The sequence below is a fragment of the Triticum dicoccoides genome, chromosome 2B (genome assembly GCF_002162155.2).
Source record: "Triticum dicoccoides isolate Atlit2015 ecotype Zavitan chromosome 2B, WEW_v2.0, whole genome shotgun sequence".
Classification (NCBI taxonomy): Eukaryota; Viridiplantae; Streptophyta; class Magnoliopsida; order Poales; family Poaceae; genus Triticum; species Triticum dicoccoides.
Window position 1 is genome coordinate 39,872,902 of NC_041383.1, and position 22,610 is coordinate 39,895,511.

Sequence of the window (22,610 nt, forward strand, 5' to 3'; positions counted from 1 at the left end):
AAGACCTCGATCCCAACCCCGAGGTGCGCCACCCCCTCTTCCCTCCCTCTTCATATGTCAGCACATAATGATGCAAGGGGTAGTGTTCATAATTTGGCTGTTAAAGTGTTCATAATGATGCAATGGGGAGTGGAGCTGTTAGATTGGTTAATGAGCTATTAGATTGGTATAGTTGATCTTTTTTGCATGAGTTGGGCAGCAATGTTCATGATTGTGTATATGTTAGAAGCAACAAAGTCTGTGATGTTTGTTTCAGCTTCTTAGAGTGCTCATAATGTGGTTGTTAAAATGGTTGTTAGAGTGCTGAAATGCTTGCTGTTAAAAAAGTGACCTATGTTTTGCCGGAAATGTTGATTCATTTCCATTCCGGCAAATTTCAGGCGCTCTATATGTGCACTTTCTAGCAAAGGTCATCCTGAAATTTTCCGTGAATTTAGGCATGACTTGTGCTAGAAAGTTGGACATATCGAGTGCTTGAGATTTGTCGCGACGGGAATGAAACGACATTTCTGGCAAAATAAAGGTCACTTTTTTGTCATTATTCACTTTATTATATAAAGCTCGATAATTAAACGACTACGACATTGAACCCTAGGAAACATGACCGACACCGATGAGGCCGGAGGTTCTCACTCCCAATTAGGTCGAGCACACGCCTACCTCGACTTTCTGGCGGATCAGGAGAGGCAGGAAGCTGGGTGTCCGGACCGCCTTGTCATGACGGATGACGACGGTGGTGGCGCCGGCACCGACACTGATGCCACCAACGACACCGGCACTGAGACTGGCGCTGATGATTTCCTAACTATAGCACGGAAAGTGGGACCTCCCAAGCCAGTGAGGGAAAGAAGGAAAAGAGGACACGACACCCAAATGAGGTCGGCACCGGAAGACTGGTGGTCACGGCGGTGCACCCTGGTGAGTTCGAGCCAATAGAGCCGCGAGAAGTGGCAGCCTGTTACGACAACCAACTAGCATGCATCCTATGGGATACCGCTAACATCAACACCACAAAAATACGGAAGAATGAACAGTTGAAGAAGCTGCTTCTAACTAGGTTGCACGCAAGATTCCTGTTCCCTGGTCGTAATGACGAAGTCGACCCATTGGATGATGATGCCATGAAAAAAATCAACAACAAAGCCCTAGGGAAGTTCAGCAACGCATTGAGCGCTTGGAAAACTAGGATGAAAAAGGCGATTCAAGTAGACCATGAAACCTACGCCGAGATTGTTGCCGACAATTACGATAGAGGACTTTGAAAAGTTCAACGAGACTTGCAATGAAGAAGCTGCCAAGGCCAGGTCAGAGATAGGCAAGCAGCTGCAGGCAAAGAACATGGGGAACCACCGCCTTGGAAGTCATGGTTACATGGGAAAGAGGCCCGTGTGGGCTAAGGAGGACCCAGAACCTGAACATCAGCGGATCCCAGACCCATTGGCTGAGTTCACCGACCAGCAGGAGCACGACTTCATTAGGGCCCGATTCTCTTGGGACCCCAAGAAAAAGATTTTTTTCACCGACGGGCCGACTAGGAAATTCATGAGATTACTGGTAATTATCCTTTTACCACCTTACATATTAGGTTCTGATCAACGAAGTCTACTACATTCTAGTCGCATTCGTAAATGATTCACGGTCCATTTTGCAGAGAGAGCAACACAAGCTTGCGGCCGAGAGCGACTCGTCGACTCAGTCGTCGGCGAAGTATAAGTGGGACACTCCTTTCAACCGGGCCATGAATATAATGATGGGACACCCTCCCGGCCAGCGGCCGCAATATGGACCTGTGCATGGTGCCGGGGATGGGGCCACTTGGTGTTGGGGAACGTAGTAATTTCAAAAAATTGCCTACGTACACACAAGATCATGGTGATGGCATAGCAACGAGAGGGGAGAGTGTTGTCCACGTACCCTCGTAGACCGAAAGCGGAAGTGTTATGACAACGCGGTTGATGTAGTCGTACGTCTTCACGATCCGACCGATCCAAGTACCGAACGTACGGCACCTCCGAGTTCAGCACACGTTCAGCTCGATGACGATCCCCGGGCTCCGATCCAGCAAAGCGTCGGTGATGAGTTCCGTCAGCACGACGGCGTGGTGACAATGATGATGTTCTACCGGCGCAGGGCTTCGCCTAAACTCCGCGACGATATGACTGAGGTGGAATATGGTGGAGGGGGCACCGCACACGGCTAAGGAACGATCCGTAGATCAACTTGTGTGTCATGGGGTGCCCCCTGCCCCCGTATATAAAGGAGCAAGGGAGGAGGAGGCCGGCCCTAGGAGGAGGGCGCGCCAAGGGGAGTCCTACTCCCACCGGGAGTAGGAATCCTTCTTTCCTAGTCCAACTAGGAGAAGGGGGGAAAGGAGGGAAGTGGAGAAGGAAGGGAGAGGGGGGCTGCGCCACAAACCCTTTGTCCAATTCGGACTGGGCTTGGGAGGGGCGCGCGCCACCTCCTGGCTCTTTCCCACTAAGGCCCATTAAGGCCCAATACTCTTCCCCGTATTCCCGTAACTCCCCGGTACTCCGAAAAATACCCGAATCACTCGGAACCTTTCCGAACTCCGAATATAGTCGTCCAATATATCGATCTTTACATCTCGACCATTTCGAGACTCCTCGTCATGTCCCCGATCTCATCCGGGACTCCGAATTCCCTTGGTACATCAAAACTCATAAACTTATAATAAATCTGTCATCGAAACCTTAAGCGTGCGGACCCTATGGGTTTGAAACTATGTAGACATGACCTAGAACTATTCTTGGTCAATAACCAATAGCGGAACCTGGATGCTCATATTGGCTCCTACATATTCTACGAAGATCTTTATCGGTCAAACCGCATAACAACATAGGTTGTTCCCTTTGTCATCGGTATGTTACTTGCCCGAGATTCGATCATCGGTATCCAATACCTAGTTCAATCTCGTTATCGGCAAGTCTCTTTACTCATTACATAATGCATCATCCCGCAACTAACTCATTAGTCACATTGCTTGCAAGGCTTATAGTGATGTGCATTACCGAGAGGGCCCAGAGATACCTCTCCGACAATCGGAGTGACAAAACCTAATCTTGAAATACGCCAACCCAACATGTACCTTTGGAGACACCTGTAGTACTCCTTTATAATCACCCAGTTACGTTGTGACGTTTGGTAGCACCCAAAGTGTTCCTCCGGTTAACGGGAGTTGCATAATCTCATAGTTACAAGAACATGTATAAGTCATGAAGAAAGCAATAGCAACATACTAAACGATCAAGTGCTAGGCTAACGGAATGGGTCATGTCAATCACATCATTCTCCTAATGATGTGATCCCGTTAATCAAATGACAACTCATGTCTATGGGTAGGAAACTTAACCATCTTTGATTCAACGAGCTAGTCAAGTAGAGGCATACTAGTGACACTATGTTTGTCTATGTATTCACACATTTATTATGTTTCCGGTTAATACAATTCTAGCATGAATAATAAACATTTATCATGATATAAGGAAATAAATAATAACTTTATTATTGCCTCTAGGGCATATTTCCTTCACTTGGAAGTACTATTATAGCAAGGACCCCGAGGTCAAAAGACAGAGAAAGAAGTTCAGTCATGTGACTATCGACGAGAAGGTGGCACGGGTGATGGAGAAAGCAAAAGCTGATACCAAAGCTGAGATAATCGCTGCCTGTAGATCTGATTTTGTGGATGCCTTTACAAGCTTGATTCCAACAGTGGTCACATGGGTGCAACAAAATCCAAATGCGCCAGCAAGTGAATTTCCCATGCCCAGCTTCACCGGGAGCAACTCAATGAACATCGCACCCATACCCGTACCTAGTATGGAAACCGCACCCGCACCTCCTCCAGCACCTGCTCCTCCGCCCAGCTCTCACAGCAGCCCTAGCTCCGTCTCTGGCTTGAATGTTGGGCTGTCGACATTGGCTGAGCTCGACGCCCTCACGGTAAATACGCGTCGTCGCACCTTCATCAACTCAACTAATTAATTAATCTTCAGTTGTCGTTCTTTTTGGATCCCTGACGCCACACGTATACGTCTTTGTAGGCCGACTCCACTCCGTGCACCCTCCTTTCCAACATGAAGGGCGGGTTGGTGGATGTGGGGTAGGGTACTATAGTGAAGCCTAAGGATCGATTGTTTCACCACAGGCAGATGCTTGATAACAACTTAAGGGTCTCCGTGGCAAGTGTGAAAGCAGGCTACGAGGGTCTCCCTCATCCGATACAAACCGATGGAGAGGATTACGAGACCCCCACGCAGCTTGGCCAATGCAAAAATTGGCCGATCCTGTGGCCGAAAAATCTTCTTCGTGTCGAGGTGGCCGGGAGCATACCAAGGGGACCTCAGGAAGGTATGACCACAACACCACCTACACAAGTACAACCATCGTCTGTGCTGCTTGCTGAGATTGAGAGACATGAGGAAGGAGGGCCAACCGTTCCGCCGGCAGATGATGCCATCTGCCCCATGGAAGAGGATAGGTATCATGACATGGAGGAGGCCGATGATGACCCTAACCAGAATTTCAATACTGCCTTTGACAACGAAGTAACAATGAGTCAACCATATGAATATGAGATGCATGTACCAGAGCTGGAACATCCTCGGGAGTGCAAGAAGTCTTTGTTCATGCAATCATCGCAAGACGCGCCTCCAGATGCCGGCTCCACCCAAGCTCAACTACTTAGCCAGAGTCGTCCAATGCTGAGCCCGACAACACTAGGGGTGGTGTTTAGGGAGGGTCTGACAGACCCACCAGCACCTCAGCCCACCAAGAAGAAGCAGAGGAAGAGACCAGCGGCGAGAAAATCCAATAAAGCTGGCAATGTTGGTTCTAGCAGCCAGCAGCCTTCGACCAAGGTTGACCATGTACCGATGAAACATGCGCCATTAATCCATGTCGCGGGAGAGCCAATGGTACTGGCGAATGCACTAACTGCCATAGAAGGGGATCTCAGGAGACTACATGAACATGTGCTTTCGACAGAGAGAAGCCTCCTTGCCTCGGATGATCCAGGATACCCACTTTATACGGTTCATGTGCCGAGCAGTTTCAAGATGTATGTCCACACATGCCCCGCGGACCTCTTCTTCCTGAGGTTTGATTACATCTTCCAGATGTTTCAAATGAGGACACTCGATTTTACGTTTGTCCGCCTGTATGCGCTGCACATGAACTACATCGTCAGGAGAGAGAAAGTCACCGGTCTTGCGGTCGCGGACCCATACTACATGCATGAGGGCTTCTTGTCAGTCAACGACGCCAACCGTCAACATGCGAGTCAGTACATCGAAGAATTCTTGGTCAGCAATAAGGACAAAGAAACGATTCTCCTACCTTATCATCCCAGGTAAGTCATCCATGGATAGCACTATAACACATACATCCTTTCGTGCATTCCAATAGTTACTTTGCACGAATGGAGGCTAAACTTGATCGTGTATATTGCGCAGCGGGGGGTGTCGTGCCATTCTCATTGTTCTTTACCCGCGTTACTCCCGCGCTCTATATTTGGACCCGTCGAAGAACATACAGAAGAAAGATTACACACACATAAAGTATGTTCTGGACAGAGCTATGCTGGGCTTCAGCATGCGGGGTGGCTACATCCAACACAAAAAAACAAATAAGGCCGGGCTTTGTTTCAGCCACAAGACTGACTTCTGTTGCATCCAGCAACTGGCAAGAAGTGAGAATGATGGATTCTACGTCATCCATCTACTGATGGAGTACAGAAGGGATGTGCAATCACTTTGCGTGAAATCTTCATCCGATACCCATATCCAGAGAAGGGCCAAAGCCTTTGGAGCCGTGTCGGATAATCGACTTCGAAATGATTTCTACCGGATCCAACAGGAAATTGCGTCCATCATCATCAAAGATGTCCTCGAAGTGAATGGGATGTTCTACGCCGACCCAATATCGCGAGCTGACATCCGAACCCGCATTGCCCTACAGCGTCAGGACATGACGCCTTTCACTAAGCTTGGGTGCACCCTTCCGGATATGGACAGATGGGAAGAATGCACTGCTTAAAAATAATGTGTCTATGTAGTTACTTGTTACTTTCTGTACGACGAAACTTCGAATCTCTCAGTACGACAAAACTATTAGATTTACGGTGCCGCGCTCAAGTTAATTACTTTTGGTACGATAAAATTTGTTAACTACGTTTACTATATATGTTGCTTCTATTTCATAACTGTTTTGTTGAATTCGCTTCATGGTATATATATGTGCATCTCTGACAGGTATATAGATCAACGATGGCGAGGAAGTGGTATGCCGTGTATGTAGGGCATGTTCCGGGTGTGTATGAGGAGTGGCCAGAGTGTCAGGCCCAAGTCTCTGGCTTCTCCTGCAGATGCCAGAAAAGGTTTGATAGCAGAGCAGAAACCGAAGCTAGTTACTTGAGATTCATAGCACAACAGGGGATTCGGAACCAGCGCCGCTGCAAAAACTACTACATAATACCGCTTTTGATCATCGTGATCGCTCTTATCTTCTATGCGGTCATATCATAGTCTACATTGATGATGAAACATGAGTATGTGACCATATAGTTGCATGTATTGAGAACTTGTAATGACTTGTAACGCTATGTCGAGACATGTATTTGACCATGAGTAATGATGATGAGATATTTGAGACATGTCGAGACTTCTAATAACTTTGCCTCATTGATGACTCACTTGCTTTTCAATGAATATGCATGTTATTTTATAAACGGTGGATCTGTTTAATTGTGTACAGAGCCAAAACGCAAAAAAAATATACAAAAGTTAGCAGTGGCGTGGGGGTAAAGATTACCAGTAGCACTCAAGTAATAGTAGCGTTGGCTAGTTCCACGAGTTGTAGATAATTATCAGTAGCGCTGGGTGAAAGCGCGCTACAACTAGCTTTAGATACCAGTAGCGCTGGGCCAAACAAGCGCTACTGCTAAAAAATAGTTGTAGCACCGTAGCAGTAGCGCGCCTGCCCGCGCTACTAATAGCAAGAAACCCAGCGCTACTGGTAAGGGTTTTCCTAGTAGTGCAGATTGATATAAATGACAGCCAGCTTGGGTCTTTCTGCTCTGAAGGAGAAGCTGATCAACTCACCACCAGCAAGACGCATGCGGGCGAGGAAATGTGCCCATCCATCTCCTCCAATCCGCGACATATTGCGTCCTTTCTCGACCTCCATAGTGTACGGCCCCCTAGGAGCCTCAAATGTCATAGTGTCTCATGCAGCTTGTTGAATTTCAACCCCACATTGCATGGGACGATCTGGGTAAAATAAGCAAAATGACACAATGTAGTAATGCCAACACTAAAAATAAAATAGTTGTTACATTTCATATAATTTCTTACCGCCGCATGACGATAACTTGGCTGCAAGTAGATGCCGAACATCTTGCCAGTTGCAAGGCTGCTGGGGCACCTTCACTTGCACAGTCTACATGGTGGTGGTGGTGGCGCCATTTTCCTAAAGCAATATGAGCAAAGGATTAACGATCCACTTCACAGGAAAGAAAAACAGTAGCATGTGATATTTTTGGTTCTTCTTCAGTTATATTTTCATAGTGGAACCCGATCCCAAAAAGTAAACAACAAGCTCTCGATTTGATGAAGAGATTCTTCCGCGAGAAGCAATTTGATGGACAATTATAATCCTAAGATCTAGTAACATACAAGATGACAAGGTATCACCTACAAAAGCATTTCAGTGACACCTATTGCCGAAAAAACTATTTGGCCCCTACCAAAGGTATAATTCTAAGATCTGTAATAAGTTATCTACCAAATCAAGGTACCACCTACCAAGACACATTTCATCTAATTTGGCCCCTATTGCCTAAGATAACTGATTAAAAAAACAAGTGGCAGATTTAATTGGGATTAACTTAGCACTTGCAAACTAAATACTTGTATCAAAACCAATATCTAGCAGATCACGGTACCACCTACCAAAGCATTTCAACTAAATTGGCACCTACATCTTGCAAAAAATAACTTATTATAGAAAAACAAAAGCATCTAGTTATCCATATGAAATTCGTAAGCCCTCGCTGCATCTAGGTAGGGCAGCCCTCGCAGGGTGCTCGAGGAGGGGGGATGGCATGGTGACCTCAGTGGGGGGTGCTGACAAGGGGAAGGCTGGTGACTTTCCTATGAGAGGGGGCAACGACAGCGGCTAGCCAGGGGATCGAGGGCGGTTGGCCAAAGGCGCCCGGCGAGAGTGTGGAGGAGCAGTGGAGGGGCGGAAAGAAGGGGAAGGAGCATTACATGCGGCTGCGGTGGCGGAGGAGAAACCCTAACCGCAGCTGCCGGCGTCAGGCGGAGGGGGGCCATTGAGAGATGAGCGTGTGGAGGGCCGACTGGGCCGCGTGTTTTGTTTTGCATTAGCAGTAGCGCGGGTACAGGGAGCGCGCTACTGCTAAGACCAATATCAGTAGCGCTTTGTTCTAAAAAACGCTACTGCTAAGTCTAAGCATGTAAAAACATCAAAAATATACATTGGTCATCATTGATCTTTTTGTGTTGAATCTAAATAGTCAACATGAATCCTCACCGTACCTGTATAGGTACAGGCGAGGATTCATATTACAGCCACAAATCCTACACATATAGTTCAATGAAGACCAAGTGCTCGAGATAGTTTGAGAAGTAACATATTTAAGGTGGTAAACACCTCGTTCGCTTAGCGGTATGGGACTAAACTTAATTAGTTGCAAGGGGGGGGGGGGTGATACTTAGCAGCAGCGAGTTTTGAAGAAAATGCTGCTACTAAGTACTTTAGCAGTAGCGCGTCCAGAAGAAGGGTGCTACTACTATATCTAGCCTGGAGGCATCGCGGTGGCAATTATAGTATTAGCGCTTGTTTCACCTAGAGCGTTACTGCTACTGCGTTATTAGTAGCGCGGTTTCTTGAGGCTTGCTACTGCTAATTAGCAGTAGCGTTTGTTTTTAAACCACGCTGCTGCTAAGATTCTATGTATAAGGTTTTCCCTAGTAGTGGTATGGGTAATCCCGCCGCACCATTTCTACGACCCTCGGAGATAAGCGAGTTTTTAGGGCAAGTGAGGAGGCGCTTGATATTCATTGCCTTTATAAAGAGATAAGGATCCAACTCTTTCACCCATGCCTTCTCTTTGCTTCCCCATTCTCGAGCTCCAGCACTCAAGCTCTCATCTTTTCCGCCCCCAAAAAGCACTCCAGCCATGTCCGGATCCGGAGCATAGGGCTAGTGGATGGCGTCCTCCGTCAAGGAGAAGGATATCAAGAAACTCCGGGAGCCCGGGTATCGGGTCAAGGAGATCGCACACCGTCTTCCTGCCGAGGGACAGATCGTCCCTACTCCGGAGCCCCACGAGAGGGTTGTATCCCCCCCCCCCCCTCACTTTGTCTGTGGGCTGGGATTTTCTCTCCACCCATTCGTCTGTGGACTCATGTACTACTATGGGATAGATTTCCATGATTTGTCACCAAATTCGTTCCTCAACATCTCGACATTCATCGTCGTGTGCGAGGCCTTCCTCTGCATCCCACCACATTTCAGATTGTGGCTAAAGATCTTCTCTGTCTTCAAGCAATAGCGGTCCCTCTCAGCTATATCTATGTTTTTGCCAAAAGAACATGCTGAAAAAACATCAATTCGTTTGGGACTGTTTTTTGCTCAACAATATTGGGACCTTCTCTGTCTTCAAGCAATAGCGGTCTCTCTCAGCTTGATTAAATCACCACCTTTAGGATACTCCCAGTGTACCTTGCCTAATGGAAATCACTGCGGTGGTAGCTTGGAGCATATGGAAAACCACAGGGTTGAAAGAAAAGTTTGTAATTATATCTCTTCATCCCTCAACTCTTATGAAACTGTATAAATGGTCCCTCAACTCCCAAACCAGCAAAATTTAGTCCCTCAACTTTAAAACTGAATAAGTTTAGTCCTTCATGCCGCTTCGGGCGGTTTCCATACGACGAGAACAGTAAATTCAAAAAAATAGAAAAAAATGTGAACTTTTTTGGCATGGAAGATGCTCGGGTGTGCAAACATCCAATTTGTGTGTTGTTTGGACATTCGAGGAGCTTGTGGTAGAAAATATTGAGGAAATCTGCCCTAGGGTGAACAGTACTTTTTTGAAAGTAGTGAAACAATTCAAAAAAAATATGTGAATTTCTTTTTCCAGCCAAGATTCTTGGTTGCGCAAACTGTGTGAAAACTTTCGTGGTGTTTGTACATTGTAGGAGCCCCTGGCAAAAAAAAATGGCTCACAAAGAAACTTTGAAAAAGCACACTATGTTGTTCTTTTATTGCTAGAGCTCCTCGGATGTCATTTACTCACAAAAAAATTCACACACCTTACGCACCCGAGAATAATGCCAAAAAATTCTTTTTTTTCAACTGTTTTGCTATTTTTTGAATTGTTTTGCTATTTTTTGAATTTACTATTCACCCTAGGGAAGATTTCCTCTACTTTTTCCCACAAGCACCTCGAACATCCAAATATCACAGAAATTTGCACACATCTTCCGTACGCGAGTATCTTCGATGTCAAGAAAATTTAGATTTTTTTTATGTCGGATGGAAACCGTCCGAAGCGGCACGAGGGTTATACTTATCCAGTTTTGAAAGCTGAGGGACTAAGGTTTTCTAGTTTTGGAGTTGACGGACCATGTCTAAACTTTCGGAAGAGTTGAGGTACGAAAAATATACTTTTCCATTTCTTTTTTGATTTGGACAAACCCCTTTTTAATTAATGCAAATACAGCAGGCAATCTCCCATTGGTTCCCTTAGTAGATAGTATGTCCACTTCGCAATAATTTGCTTCTCAGTGCAGTGTGGAACAACAATTTGATGCAATTTCTTGAAATTAACACAAATGTAACAATGTGACACTCTCTTGATGATTTGATACATGAAGCAATATTCCATCTGGATTCATCAATCCTACTTATGTTCGCGTGTAAATCGATCTAGCCCCGAGTATTATCCATACCGAAGTCAGTCAACGTATGTCCACACACATATCGCATTCGGCAAGAGCGGAAGGACCACACTGAAATCTATGGCAAACGTTCATACGGACTAAAATGTAACATCAAGTTGGAAAATGACTTCAGGATCACACACATATTAGTGCGATGTGTTCTTTTGCAGAATGAGGCAAAGCCCAGGCTCAGCGCAAACTAAGTTTTACGGATTCTTTGATTCAAATGATCTTCATAGGATTTGGATCCTTATAAATTATTTCTACATAGGTTGTTTGATCAGCAGGATTGAAATCATCCTTAGGAAAATTTCTAAAGGATTGCTTTGGACCCTATTTTGAAGGGTACAATTTCTTGGTTTTCTTGCCGGTAGCAAACACTTTGATTACAAATTCTTGTGATTTTCTAATCCTATAGGATGAGGCCCTAAATTATTTTACGTAAGGCAATGCTCACACACCAAACGAAATCTGTAGCCGGCAAGCTGCGTCCATCGTCTCCATCATGCAGTGTGTAAGCGCTCCTTTTTGACTGGGCAATGGAAATGGTCAGTCTCCATGCACATGACCATGCACGTCCCTCTCCTTGGACGCAGAATTCCAGCTATATTCCTCCTTACTCCCCTGGTCCATCCACGTTGCATCGTATACCTCAAAGGCTACATAACTCCTTCATACTTCCTGAAGACCAATGGCGAAAAGTTGCAGTATTAACTGTATGCATTCAGAGATCTATGTATGATGTTAATGTAGCAACCAAAATTGGCCCACTCATTAATAATTTGTGGCCAATGCCTATCAATACCAAAAGTTTTGGCAACCGCACGTCACAACCATGACCGAAACCTCACACTCTAAGAGTTAATGGCGAATAACTCTCTTTGTATGTCCCACAAGGTAGTGAGGTTGTCTCTGCTCTGGTCAGCAATTTTTTGTTGCATTAAGGCAATTGAAAATCCCCTGCAAAAAGATAAAATTAACAACATGAAAGACATATTCACTTACTATGTGTTTTCCAACTCACCTCCTTCCACTAACCGAACCAAGCAAACACATGCCCATATGAATGATAGCCTAAGTCACTATTATTATGTCAGTACTATCATTATGCTTTTTTACTTTGCATTCCCGGGAAAAGAATTCATACTCCAATGCTTATAATCAGTGACTTCTAGAAGGAGGTCAACAATCTCTGAGCTCATGATGATCGAAACAAAGTAGTAGGAGCAATCATCACTTCACTTTCACATATGACCTGTTCCCTCTGGAAACCTAGATTCTTCCTCGGAGATGGTCTGGATTCAGATAAGAAGTGTACGTCACAACTTTTGAAAAATCTTCTCGAATTTTTATCATCACATATTAATGCCGTATGATGACACCATGCGCAATTTCATGTTTTTTCAGACTTTGTTTGCATATTTCAGAATTTAAAACAAATACACTCCATGTTCAGGGTCGAGTCTTGGCACCCTGAGGTTTGGAATTCCTTTCCTTTTCTTGGATAAGGCCTAAACATGGACTCAAGAATAGAAATACAATTTTTTTTAAACTAATTTTACCATCTTTTCATGCAACTGTAGTTCAAAAAATAATTATATGCACTAAATGACTTCAATATACTATCAAATGAACCCCGAAAATGGCCAAATATTGACATGAAAAATGGTACCGACATGCTACTTATTGTTAAAGAATCGATCCCAAAGTGGGGATTTCGAGCGGGTATAGAAAGATAGGTGAAGCTATCATGACATGACAATTCGAGGGGTATACTTCTCATTTTCGGAGTTGCTAAACATCAGGTGCCTGAAAATTTTGCAAGCATCAATCGATTCCACCGAGGCTGAAGACGGTGGCAACGTGAGGAGCCCAGCGATGAGCATCAACTTTGGCAAGGCCGAGCCAGGACCTCGCTGGAGACGGGACAACACTGCGAGCGGTAGGGGCGGAGGCGAGGAGGGAGGGGCGAGGCTTAGAGGGTGTCCTTTGATAGCAGCAAGCACGACGTGTGGGGGCGGGTGTGAAGGGAGCATGGGGCAGAGGCCCGAAAATGGCGGTGGGTTGGGAGGCGGCACGCCATAAGAAAAATTAGGTGTGTCTAGCTCTCATCTACATAATAAATAACTATGTATCGTCTGTTGGATTTTACGGGAATATTCGTAGTGATTTTTTTATTCTATTTTTATTCGATTGATCAAGTAGTGTAAAAGCTAGACGAGACTTTGTTAATTGTCTTTTTTTTTTGCGAGAGACTTTGTTAATTCTCATCTAGACAAGAATTAGCAAATCCATTTATATATTCTCTTAGTAGGTATCCTTTCACTTATTTCTTATATGTAAAAAAAGTTTGACTTGACTAATCCAAATAGTATTCCTCGTCAAGCTTGCAATTGTCTCTAGGGTCTTAGTCCACTCTACTGGAATCAAACTAATAAATACTTCTCCACCCCAGCATCGTCCTGCATGAGCAAGCCAGCTGACATGTGTTGATCACTAGGTAGCTTAACTCCCTCTGGCCTCTGCTAGCTGCAGCCATGGCCCATGCAAGAAGCATCCTCATACCCACGTACTACCTGATCAGCTGCTATCTGTTTCTAGCCGCCGCCGCGCTGTCCTTCGACTACAACTTCACCGTCCCGAGGGACCGCAAGCAGCTCAAATTCATCAACGCCTCCTACGCTGGCCGCGACCGGATCATCCTCACCGACGACAGCTCCAACCTCACCGGCCGCGTCGTGCACCGTAAGCCCGTGCGCCTCTGGGACAACCGTACCGGCAGGAGAGCCAGCTTCACGACGAGCTTCCGCTTCGCCATCGTCCAGGACAGAAACAGGACGGACAACCTCTCACGGGGCGACGGCATGGCGTTCTTCCTCGGGCCTTTCCCGGCGACGACCCCTCCACCGGGCTCCGACGGCGGCCTCCTCGGGCTCTTCAGCAACCCCAACAGCACCGGCGCCGCCGACTCGCGACGCCCGCCGCACATCCTCGCCGTGGAGTTCGACACGCGCTGGAACCACGGCTGGGACCCCTCGAACGGGGACGGCGCCGAGGGTGGCGACCACATCGGCGTCGACGTCAACGGCATCAGGTCCAACCGGACCAGAAGCCTGCCGCCGTTGAGCCTACATGGAATCATGTGGGCGAGCGTCACGTACGACGGCGAGTTCAAGGTGATGAAGGTGGCGCTTCGAAAAACCGAGCTGGCGTCCGAGGAGTCGAGCACCACGTACGAGTTCAACGCCACCATGGATCTCAGGGACGACGCCGGCCTTGTACAGGACGCCGCCGTTGGGTTCTCGGCGGCCACCGGTGTCCTCTGCGAGTCGCACCAGCTGCTCTCTTGGTCCTTCCACTCAACAGGTAACCCATTTCAAATCTAACGATGTCATCATGCATGAACGAATTTCTAATATTCCGATAAGGTGTACCAATATATCAACGGTAATTGTCCCCGGACAACGTTCGCGGTAAGGGGGTGGCAAGCGAACCATTTTTACAGTCTGTTTTGGTTGTAAAACGGGATCAAACGACGGCAGTTTTTAGACGAAACCTTCTCAGGGAGAAACTGTCATGTCTTCTGAAGGAAATGTCACCTCTCCCCACTTTCATCACAACTAAAACTGCCATCGAATTGTTCGCATGTGCCACCTCCCCTGGCGAACATTAACCAGTTAGGAGGGTTGTCCTATATCAAAAAGGCAATAAACCTAATGACTTGAGATTATCCCCAATAATTTGTGACTTTATGTAGCCTACTTGTTGGTGCGGATGCCGTTGGACTTCGCTCACAAATAGCACACATCACGTACCAAGAATCCATAATTGATTCGTGCGGCAGAAATTAATAAAAACACTAAGCTTCTGCATCCTTCTGTTGTTAGCGTACTTAAGTATATATCTTTCAGTACTATAATGACTTGTGTATTAACAAACCAACTACAATCATCCCAAAATTGATGTGACATTCTCATGTCTGTAGCTGGCCTCTTTACAAATAGACAAGTTTAAAACTCACAAGCCAAGTTTAAATCCTCTTAATCTGAATTTGGCTGCCTTTTCCCTCGATCTTTACTAATATAGCTCTCCTGCATGTTCTGCGCTACTTTTCTACCGAAAAAAACATAGAACAACCCAAATAATCACATGTCAAAGTTGATGTATTTTAATCTATTAATTATTCCCTCGGTCTGATATTTTATTTGATACTTCCTCCGACCCAAAAGAAAGTGTTGTGGCTTTAGTTCAAACTTGAACTAAAGCTGAACCAAAGCCACAAGACATTTTTTGGATTGGAGGGAGTATTTTCTAGACTGTATTAGTTTGATGTGTTCTTTTGCATGTGTCAATCTAAACTCAAATAATAAACCTAACCAACTATAATCATAAATCATCCCTAATATGATCAAGCTCTTCTAGAATGTTACACATCACCAAGCAAGGGTCTTGCTTGCATTATTATCGATCTTATCCCTACGTCGCCAGAATAAAAACAGAAAGTTTCTTTTGCATATGTACATGCAATAGCTGGTTTCCTATTCGTGCATGACAAAACGTACGACCCTGCTCAAGTTGCATGGCAACATCATGTCATCATGCGCACCTGCCCGGGCTCTCGCATCTTCATGCTCAATTGTCTTCATGCTCAATTGCTAGTCCACATCATGATTCCTAAGATCTTAGAGCAGAGATTGAGGGGGCCATGATGAAATCCATATTGTTAATTAGATTGCTTTATAAATGTCATTCTCGTGTTATTACTTTTTCAATTAAACTTTGGTTATGTGGAGCAAATTTTAAGAAAGGAAGAAATTCACTCCCAATGAAGCTACTGGCTTGGCTCACAATTCTTTTGGCTCACATAAACTATGTTTGATATTAGGTGGATTCTTGTAAATCATAATCCCATTTACCCAACCCATTTCCTCCTATTTTTAGTGGTTCTGTGGATAGCTTTTTTCTTCTTTTTTGACAAGAATTTCATAGTATTTTATAGAATAATCACATCACAACTAAGCCTTTACCTCTGAAAGTATTAAACACAAGAGCAATTTACTCCTTCACCCATTCTTACACCCATCGGCTGGCTTATGTAAGGACAAAATTATAGTGACAAATCTAATAAAATTTGAAATTTTTAATACATGTAGCTTACATGATGAAGTAAAATATCTGTGCAAATATTGGTTGCAAAATATTAACATTTGGGATTTATGCGGTAAATATCTCTATTTTATTTGCATAGCTTGTAGATGGTCATACTTTTTGTAAGAATATGTGTATAAACTACATGATTTTGGATTCATATCTTAAAAAATTTACAACAACAATTTTTCCTTCACAAAGATTGGCAAACCCATACATGATGATTTATAAGTTTGATGAGCTAAAAGAATTAGCTGATATATGAGCCAAGCCAATGTTTCAGGAGGGAAAATGGACTTTCTATATTTTTTAAATTTTGTGTAGGGTAAACTGTTAGAACTATAGTTAAGCTAGATTTATAAATGGTAGGATAAAATAGCTATCTTGACTCATGAAAAGACACATCTAATTAAACTGATCTAATAAACCTAATAAATTGAGATTATCCCCAATAATTTGTGACTTTATGTAGCCTATTTGTTGGTGTGGACGCCATTCGACTTCGCTCACTAACAGCACACATCACGTACCAAGAGTCGAGATCGCATAATTGATCGCGCGGAAGAAACTAATAAAAACATAAAGCTTTTGCATAATCTTGTCATTAGCGTACTTAAGTATATATCTTTCAGTACTATAATAGTTTATGTATTAACTTCATTTTTGTCCATACCAAAATGACCCAGCACACTATAATGGCTTGTATATGAATTTTCCTTTTTTGCAATTGCATCTAGGCAATCTATACTTAACTAGGATAAACCTAACAAACTATACTCATCCCAAAAAATATGCGGCATTCTCATGTCTCTAGCTTAGCCTCTTTACAGATAGACAAGTTTAAAACTCACCACCCAAGTTTATATCCTCTTGATCTGAATTTGGCTTCCTTTCCCTCTTCGCTAATGTAGATCTCCTACATGTTCTTATATTTTATTTTTCTTCAGGAAAAACATAGCACAACCTAAATAATCACATGTCAAAGTTGATGTTTTCATCTATTGATTTACTCCCCCAGTCTGAAATTTAATTAGGCATTTTCTTTTGCATATAGGCAATAACTTATTTAATAAACCCAACCAAGTATAACCATCCCTAATGTGATGTGACATTCTCATCACTCTAGCCTCTTATTGGTGTGGACCCAATCCGATCGACCTCCTTCTAGAACATTACACATCACCAAGCAAGGGTCTTGATTGCATCATTATCGATCTTATCCCTATGCCATGAGAATAAAAATAGAAAGCTTCTTTTCTAGCGTATATGTATGTGGACTAGCTACTTTCCTGCTGGTCCATCACAAAAGGTACCAGGCCAATGTTGCATGGCAACATCATGTCATCATGTCCATCTGCATCGACTCTCACATCTGTACGGCCAATAGTCTTCATCTTCAATTGCCACACATCATTCTTCCTAAGATCTTAGAGCTGAGATTGAGGGGACCATGTTGAAATCCGTGTTAATTAGATTGATGTTTAAATGCAATTTCAGTTTTATTACTTTTTCAACTAAAACTTTGGTTATGTGAGAAAGAGGAACAAATTTTAAAAAAGGAAGAAAGTCACTCCCAGTGAAGATACTAGTTTGGCTTACTTAGACCATGTTGGATATCACGGCGGATTCTTCTAAACCATAATCTCGTTGACCCAACCCATTTCCTCGTATTTTAGATGTTGTTTGAATATATTTTTTCTTCCTTTTGGCAAAAAATCAAAGTATTTTACAAAATAATCACATCACAACATCATTTAGTGAACTAAAACTAATCCTTAACCTCTAAAGGTACCATATCCTGGAGTATTTACTCCTTCCCCGGTTCTCACACCCATCAATCGGTTTATGAAGAACAAAATTATGCTGACAAGTAAAAAAAAATTGATTTTTTTAATAATGTAGTTTACAACATGAAGTATATTTGTCTATATATTGGTTACAAAATATTAACATCTGTGATGTACGCGGTAAATATCTTTCTGTTCTTTGCATAGTTTGTAGATGGTCATACTTTTTGTAAGAATGTGTGTATAAACTACATGATTTTGGATTAATATTCTAACATTTTACAAGAACAATTTTTCCATCACAATGGTTGGTAAACTGGGACATGATGATTTAGGGAGTTTGGCGATCCTAAAAGAATTATCTATATGAGCCAAGCCAATGTTTCACGAGGGAAAATTGACTTCCTATATGTTTGAAGTTTTGTGTAGGGTAAATTGTTAGAATTATAGTTAAGCTAGATTTATGTATTTATAATGACCTTACCATTTAGCACCAAAAATAAGACAATAACTGATTGTTATTTTGCTAACAGATCCATCTCACACGGAGACAAAAATGTGGGTGATATTCCTATCTGTCACAGCAGTTTTATTAGCCGGTTTACTAGTGGCTCTTCTCCCTCTTCTCTATACTACATTTATGAAAAGGCCAAGACGGTGCCTCGACGGAAATTGTTTGCAAGGTAAATATATCATGGATTTTATTTAATTATTTAATTAGAAAAGTCACTTCATCAATTCCCTTCTCTTAACTAACCATGTTATTCGATCGCGGAAAAAATCAAAGTTGCAAGAAAATTCTCCTACTCTGAGCTAGTAGCGGCAACGGACAACTTCTCACGAGATAGGAATATCGGCAAAGGTTCCTTCGGTGATGTGTACAGAGGGTTGCTACCCGTGCCGGACCTGCGGGAGGTGGCGGTGAAGGAAATGCGGCAGCCAACATTGAAGCGGAACCGGAAGAACTACGTGCATGAGATCAAGACCTTGTGTCAGGTACGCCATAAGAACCTCCTACGGCTCATCGTCTGGTGCGACGATGGTGGCCGGTTGGTGCTTGTCTACGAGCTCGAACCCAATGGTAGTGTCAGCGACCATCTCCACGACGGCGGCACTAGCGGGAGAATATTGACATGGCCGCAGAGGTACAATATCCTTCTCGGTATTGCAGCCGCCATTGACTACCTCCACAACGGTGCATATGACTCAACAAAGAGGTACGTATTGCACCCGGACATAAAGCCCAGTAACGTGATGCTGGGAGAGGGCTTCGAGGCCAAGCTCGGCGACTTTGGACTCGTACGACAGGTCATCCACCATGGCGGCAGGGGTACTCCGCGGACAACTGTTATCGGGAGCATGGACTACATGGACCCCAAGTACATCGAGCTCGGCACGCTGAGCTCCGCCTCTGATATATACAGCTTTGGGTTGGTGCTGCTGGAGGTGGCCACTGGCGTGAGACCGTCCGTCCCGGGAACAGCAGCACATCGGAACACCCTCATCATGGCCGTCATGGAGTCTCACAGCAGAAAAGCCATCCTCGAGATGGTAGATGAGCGGCTGAGAGGGGAGTTGAATCAGTGGTGGTGGCAGATGGAGCGTGTCATGGTCACCGGGCTGACATGTGTCGAGCCGGCGCGTGACGAGCGACCATCTATCAAAGATGTCATCGACCTGCTCTCCAAGCACGAGCAATCTCCGGCATCTAGCCGTTACCTGGAAGATACTTCAATGAGGCCCAAGGATCGATTTCCTTACATACTAACTAGGAATGTGGCTCTCGCAAATGCAAGGTCAACATCTTTAGCGTAGTGAACATGTCCATGAAATAATATGAGTTCATAGATATTAAATATATGGAATTTTAAATCCTATAGCTCTATAGGCGCGTAAAAGGTTATGTTAAGTAAAATTTCTCTAGTGTGGCAAATATTTTTGAATCACGTTAATTTGTGGGCACAATAATTGTAACATTTCCGAAAACACCATGTCACTATACTTTGAAACTACGTCTATTCTTAAAGCATGGAGTGCTGTTGTGACATATTTTTCTGAGAGGACGTCGAGCGCACGTAGGCACCTGATACAGGCAGGTACCCAGTGCCTACTCATCCAGATCTACACTACTAGGGAAAAGCTTATAGGCAGACGCTTACTAGTAGCGCGGGTTTATTCCCCTCGCTACTACTACTTACTAGTAGCGCGGGGGTTTACCCTCGCTACTACTAAGATGTTAGTAGTAGCGTGGGTTTTTACCCCTCGCTACTACTAAGTGATTTTCACCGTGCCTCCCGGGACCAGTCGTAGTAGTAGCGCGGGTTATAAACACTACACTACTACTAAGTGGTCTCCACTGTGCACCCCGGGACATGCCATAGTAGTAGTGTGGGTATAAACCCAGCGCTACTATTATCAACCCGCCGACATATGTATAAACATAGCGCACAGAGACCCAATCCCAGACCCACACAATCTCTCGATTTCACTTCTCCCTCCCACCTGCGATGCCCTTCCTCGCCCACCGCAACTGTCGGCCTCGCACCTCGACGTCTCCCTCAAATTCGGCGACCTCCTCTTCCACTGTAGCCCCTCCTTCCTCCACCTCCTCCTCCGCTGCCCCTCCTTCCTCCTCCTCCTGCTCCTCCTCCTCCTCCGCTGCTGGAAGGAGAGGAAGATCCAACAGAGCGCCGCCCATGACGATGGCCAGATCTCTGATGAACGCAACCCATGGCATCATCTGGGGTTTCGGCTCCAACTCCGACGGCCACTGGTGAGTTGCTGCACCTACTCCTATCTCTCTCTCTTCCTCTTCTAATCCTTGTCTCTTTTTTTTGTAGTAGCAGCAAAGGAGAGGTGTGGAGAAGAGTTGGATGGGGAAGCACCATCGCCATGGACGACTTCATCCCCTCCAGGATCAGCATCGACCATGGATGAAGAGGATGATGACGCCTAGCTAGCAGCAGCAGCCATGGCTGGAATTTTTTTTAATTCCTAATTAGTTAGCAGTAGCGAGGGTCCAAACCCAGTATCCACGCTACTACTAACAGATGTAGTAGTAGCGCGGGTGGCACCCGCGCTACTACTACCAGTTAGCTGTAGGGCCGTATCAGTAGCGCGGGCATCCGCGCTACTGATATACCTAAAACCCGCGCTACTGCTAGGTTTTCCCTAGTAGTGCTAGGGAGAGAGAGATACTGGGCTGGTATTACTTTCAGCAAACCTCCCCGCAAGGCGGCGCTACTGTGCGCCGGGTGCAGCAGCCGGCCGCGGCGTAGAAGAGCCGGCTCCTGTCCCGGTGGCTCTGTCGGGCCGGCGTCGCTCCTCGTCATCCTCGTCGTCGTCCGGCCAAGACCGGACGTCGCCGACTCCTCATCCTCCACCTTCCGAAGAGCCTCCTACTCCGGCGCCGCCTCCTCCGTTGGCTTCGTCTTCGCCGCCTTCCAGGCGGCCGCCCCCAGCTCGGGGTCGCCCATGTCACTCTCTTTGCGGTCCGGCATCCACTTCCGGTCTGCAGTCGGCGCACCTTGGCCCGGGAAGCACTGTCGTAAGGCCGGCTGGTCAGGACGGAGGAAAAAATAGTAACATAAGCAAAGAAGCCAGACCTGGTACTTACGGCTGGGGGCGGGTTGGCACGGCTGTATGGCTCCTTGCCAATGTGCCACTCCTCATCGCCGAGCTTCCAGTTGGAGAAGTAGTTCATGTGTCAGGCCACCTCCACAATCGGCATCTCCTTGGTGGACATCCGGCTCAGATCTCGACGTCCGCTCATCTCGCTGGTCAGATGCGGCCGGAGCTGGAGGGGTGAAACCCGGCGCTGGATGAAGGCGGCCAACAGGTCGACCGGCTTGAGCCCCTCCCGGTCCGTCACCTCCTAGAGCTGGGCGAGGACGCAGACGATATGAGCCGGCGGGCGCTTGGGCCGCTGCTGGCTCCAGTTGTCCCCGCGGCCCAGCAGGCAGCCCGGGCACGAAGGGCGGCAGGTTGATGTAGTCGTTGACCGGGTGGAGGTTCCGGACATAGAAGCAGGACTTCTTCCAGAGTATGGTCGACTTGTGCAGAGCGATGGCCGGGAACCGTGTGCCACCTCCTGAGAGCCTCACGACGACACAGGCCCCGCACTGAGCCGACGTTCCCAACTTGAGGTAGAAGAATCTACCCCACAGCTCCAGCATGGGCAGGACGCCGAGGTAGTCCTTGCAGAATGTGACAAAGGCGGCCATCAGCACCACCGTGTTGGGGGTGAGGCGGTAGTAGTCAAGAAAAGATCGGAAGAAGCCGCTTGCCGGTAGCCCGAGCTCGCGGAGGAAGTGCATGCGGAAGACGACGAACTCGCTGGGCTGCGGGTTTGGCAAGATCTCTCGCTCGGCTGGGAGACACACGTCCACGATGTCGGCATGGGGAAGCCTCCGCGCTACGTGAAGGAAATCGATGTGATCTTCATGCACGTTCGAGCCTAACCAGCCACTTTTCGCCATGGCTCGGTGGCGGCTCGGAGTAGCTTGGAGAAGAAGGCGACGAGCGGCACTACGGTGGTGCGAGGCAGCAGAAGTGGTGCAGCGTCCGCGGCGGAGAAGCAGCAGCAGCAGCGATGGAGCAGCAGCTGCGGTGGCGCGGCAGTGATGGAGCAGCAGCCGCTGCGGCGCAGCAGCAACAACAGCAGCGATGGAGAGGAAGAAGGAGT

General features: G+C 45.9%; 1 protein-coding gene across 1 annotated transcript; it reads left to right on the forward strand.

The window, feature by feature from the left end:
* The first annotated feature begins 13,528 nt into the window (after nt 1-13,528).
* On the forward strand, nt 13,529-19,779 carry LOC119367008 (L-type lectin-domain containing receptor kinase IX.2-like). Its single transcript, XM_037632650.1, has 3 exons — nt 13,529-14,357; nt 18,460-18,609; nt 18,714-19,779. Exons 1-3 carry the CDS (start codon nt 13,529-13,531, stop codon nt 19,739-19,741), a joined length of 2,007 nt encoding a protein of 668 aa, XP_037488547.1. The 3' UTR covers nt 19,742-19,779.
* Nucleotides 19,780-22,610: the final 2,831 nt, after the last annotated feature.

Coding starts and splice junctions, on each gene's coding strand:
- LOC119367008 (XM_037632650.1), top strand. CDS start 13,529: ATGGCCCATGCAAGAAGCATCCTCATACCCACGTACTACCTGATCAGC. Junction 14,358..18,459: donor TTGGTCCTTCCACTCAACAG/GTAACCCATTTC, acceptor TTTTGCTAACAG/ATCCATCTCACACGGAGACA. Junction 18,610..18,713: donor CGACGGAAATTGTTTGCAAG/GTAAATATATCA, acceptor AAAAAATCAAAG/TTGCAAGAAAATTCTCCTAC.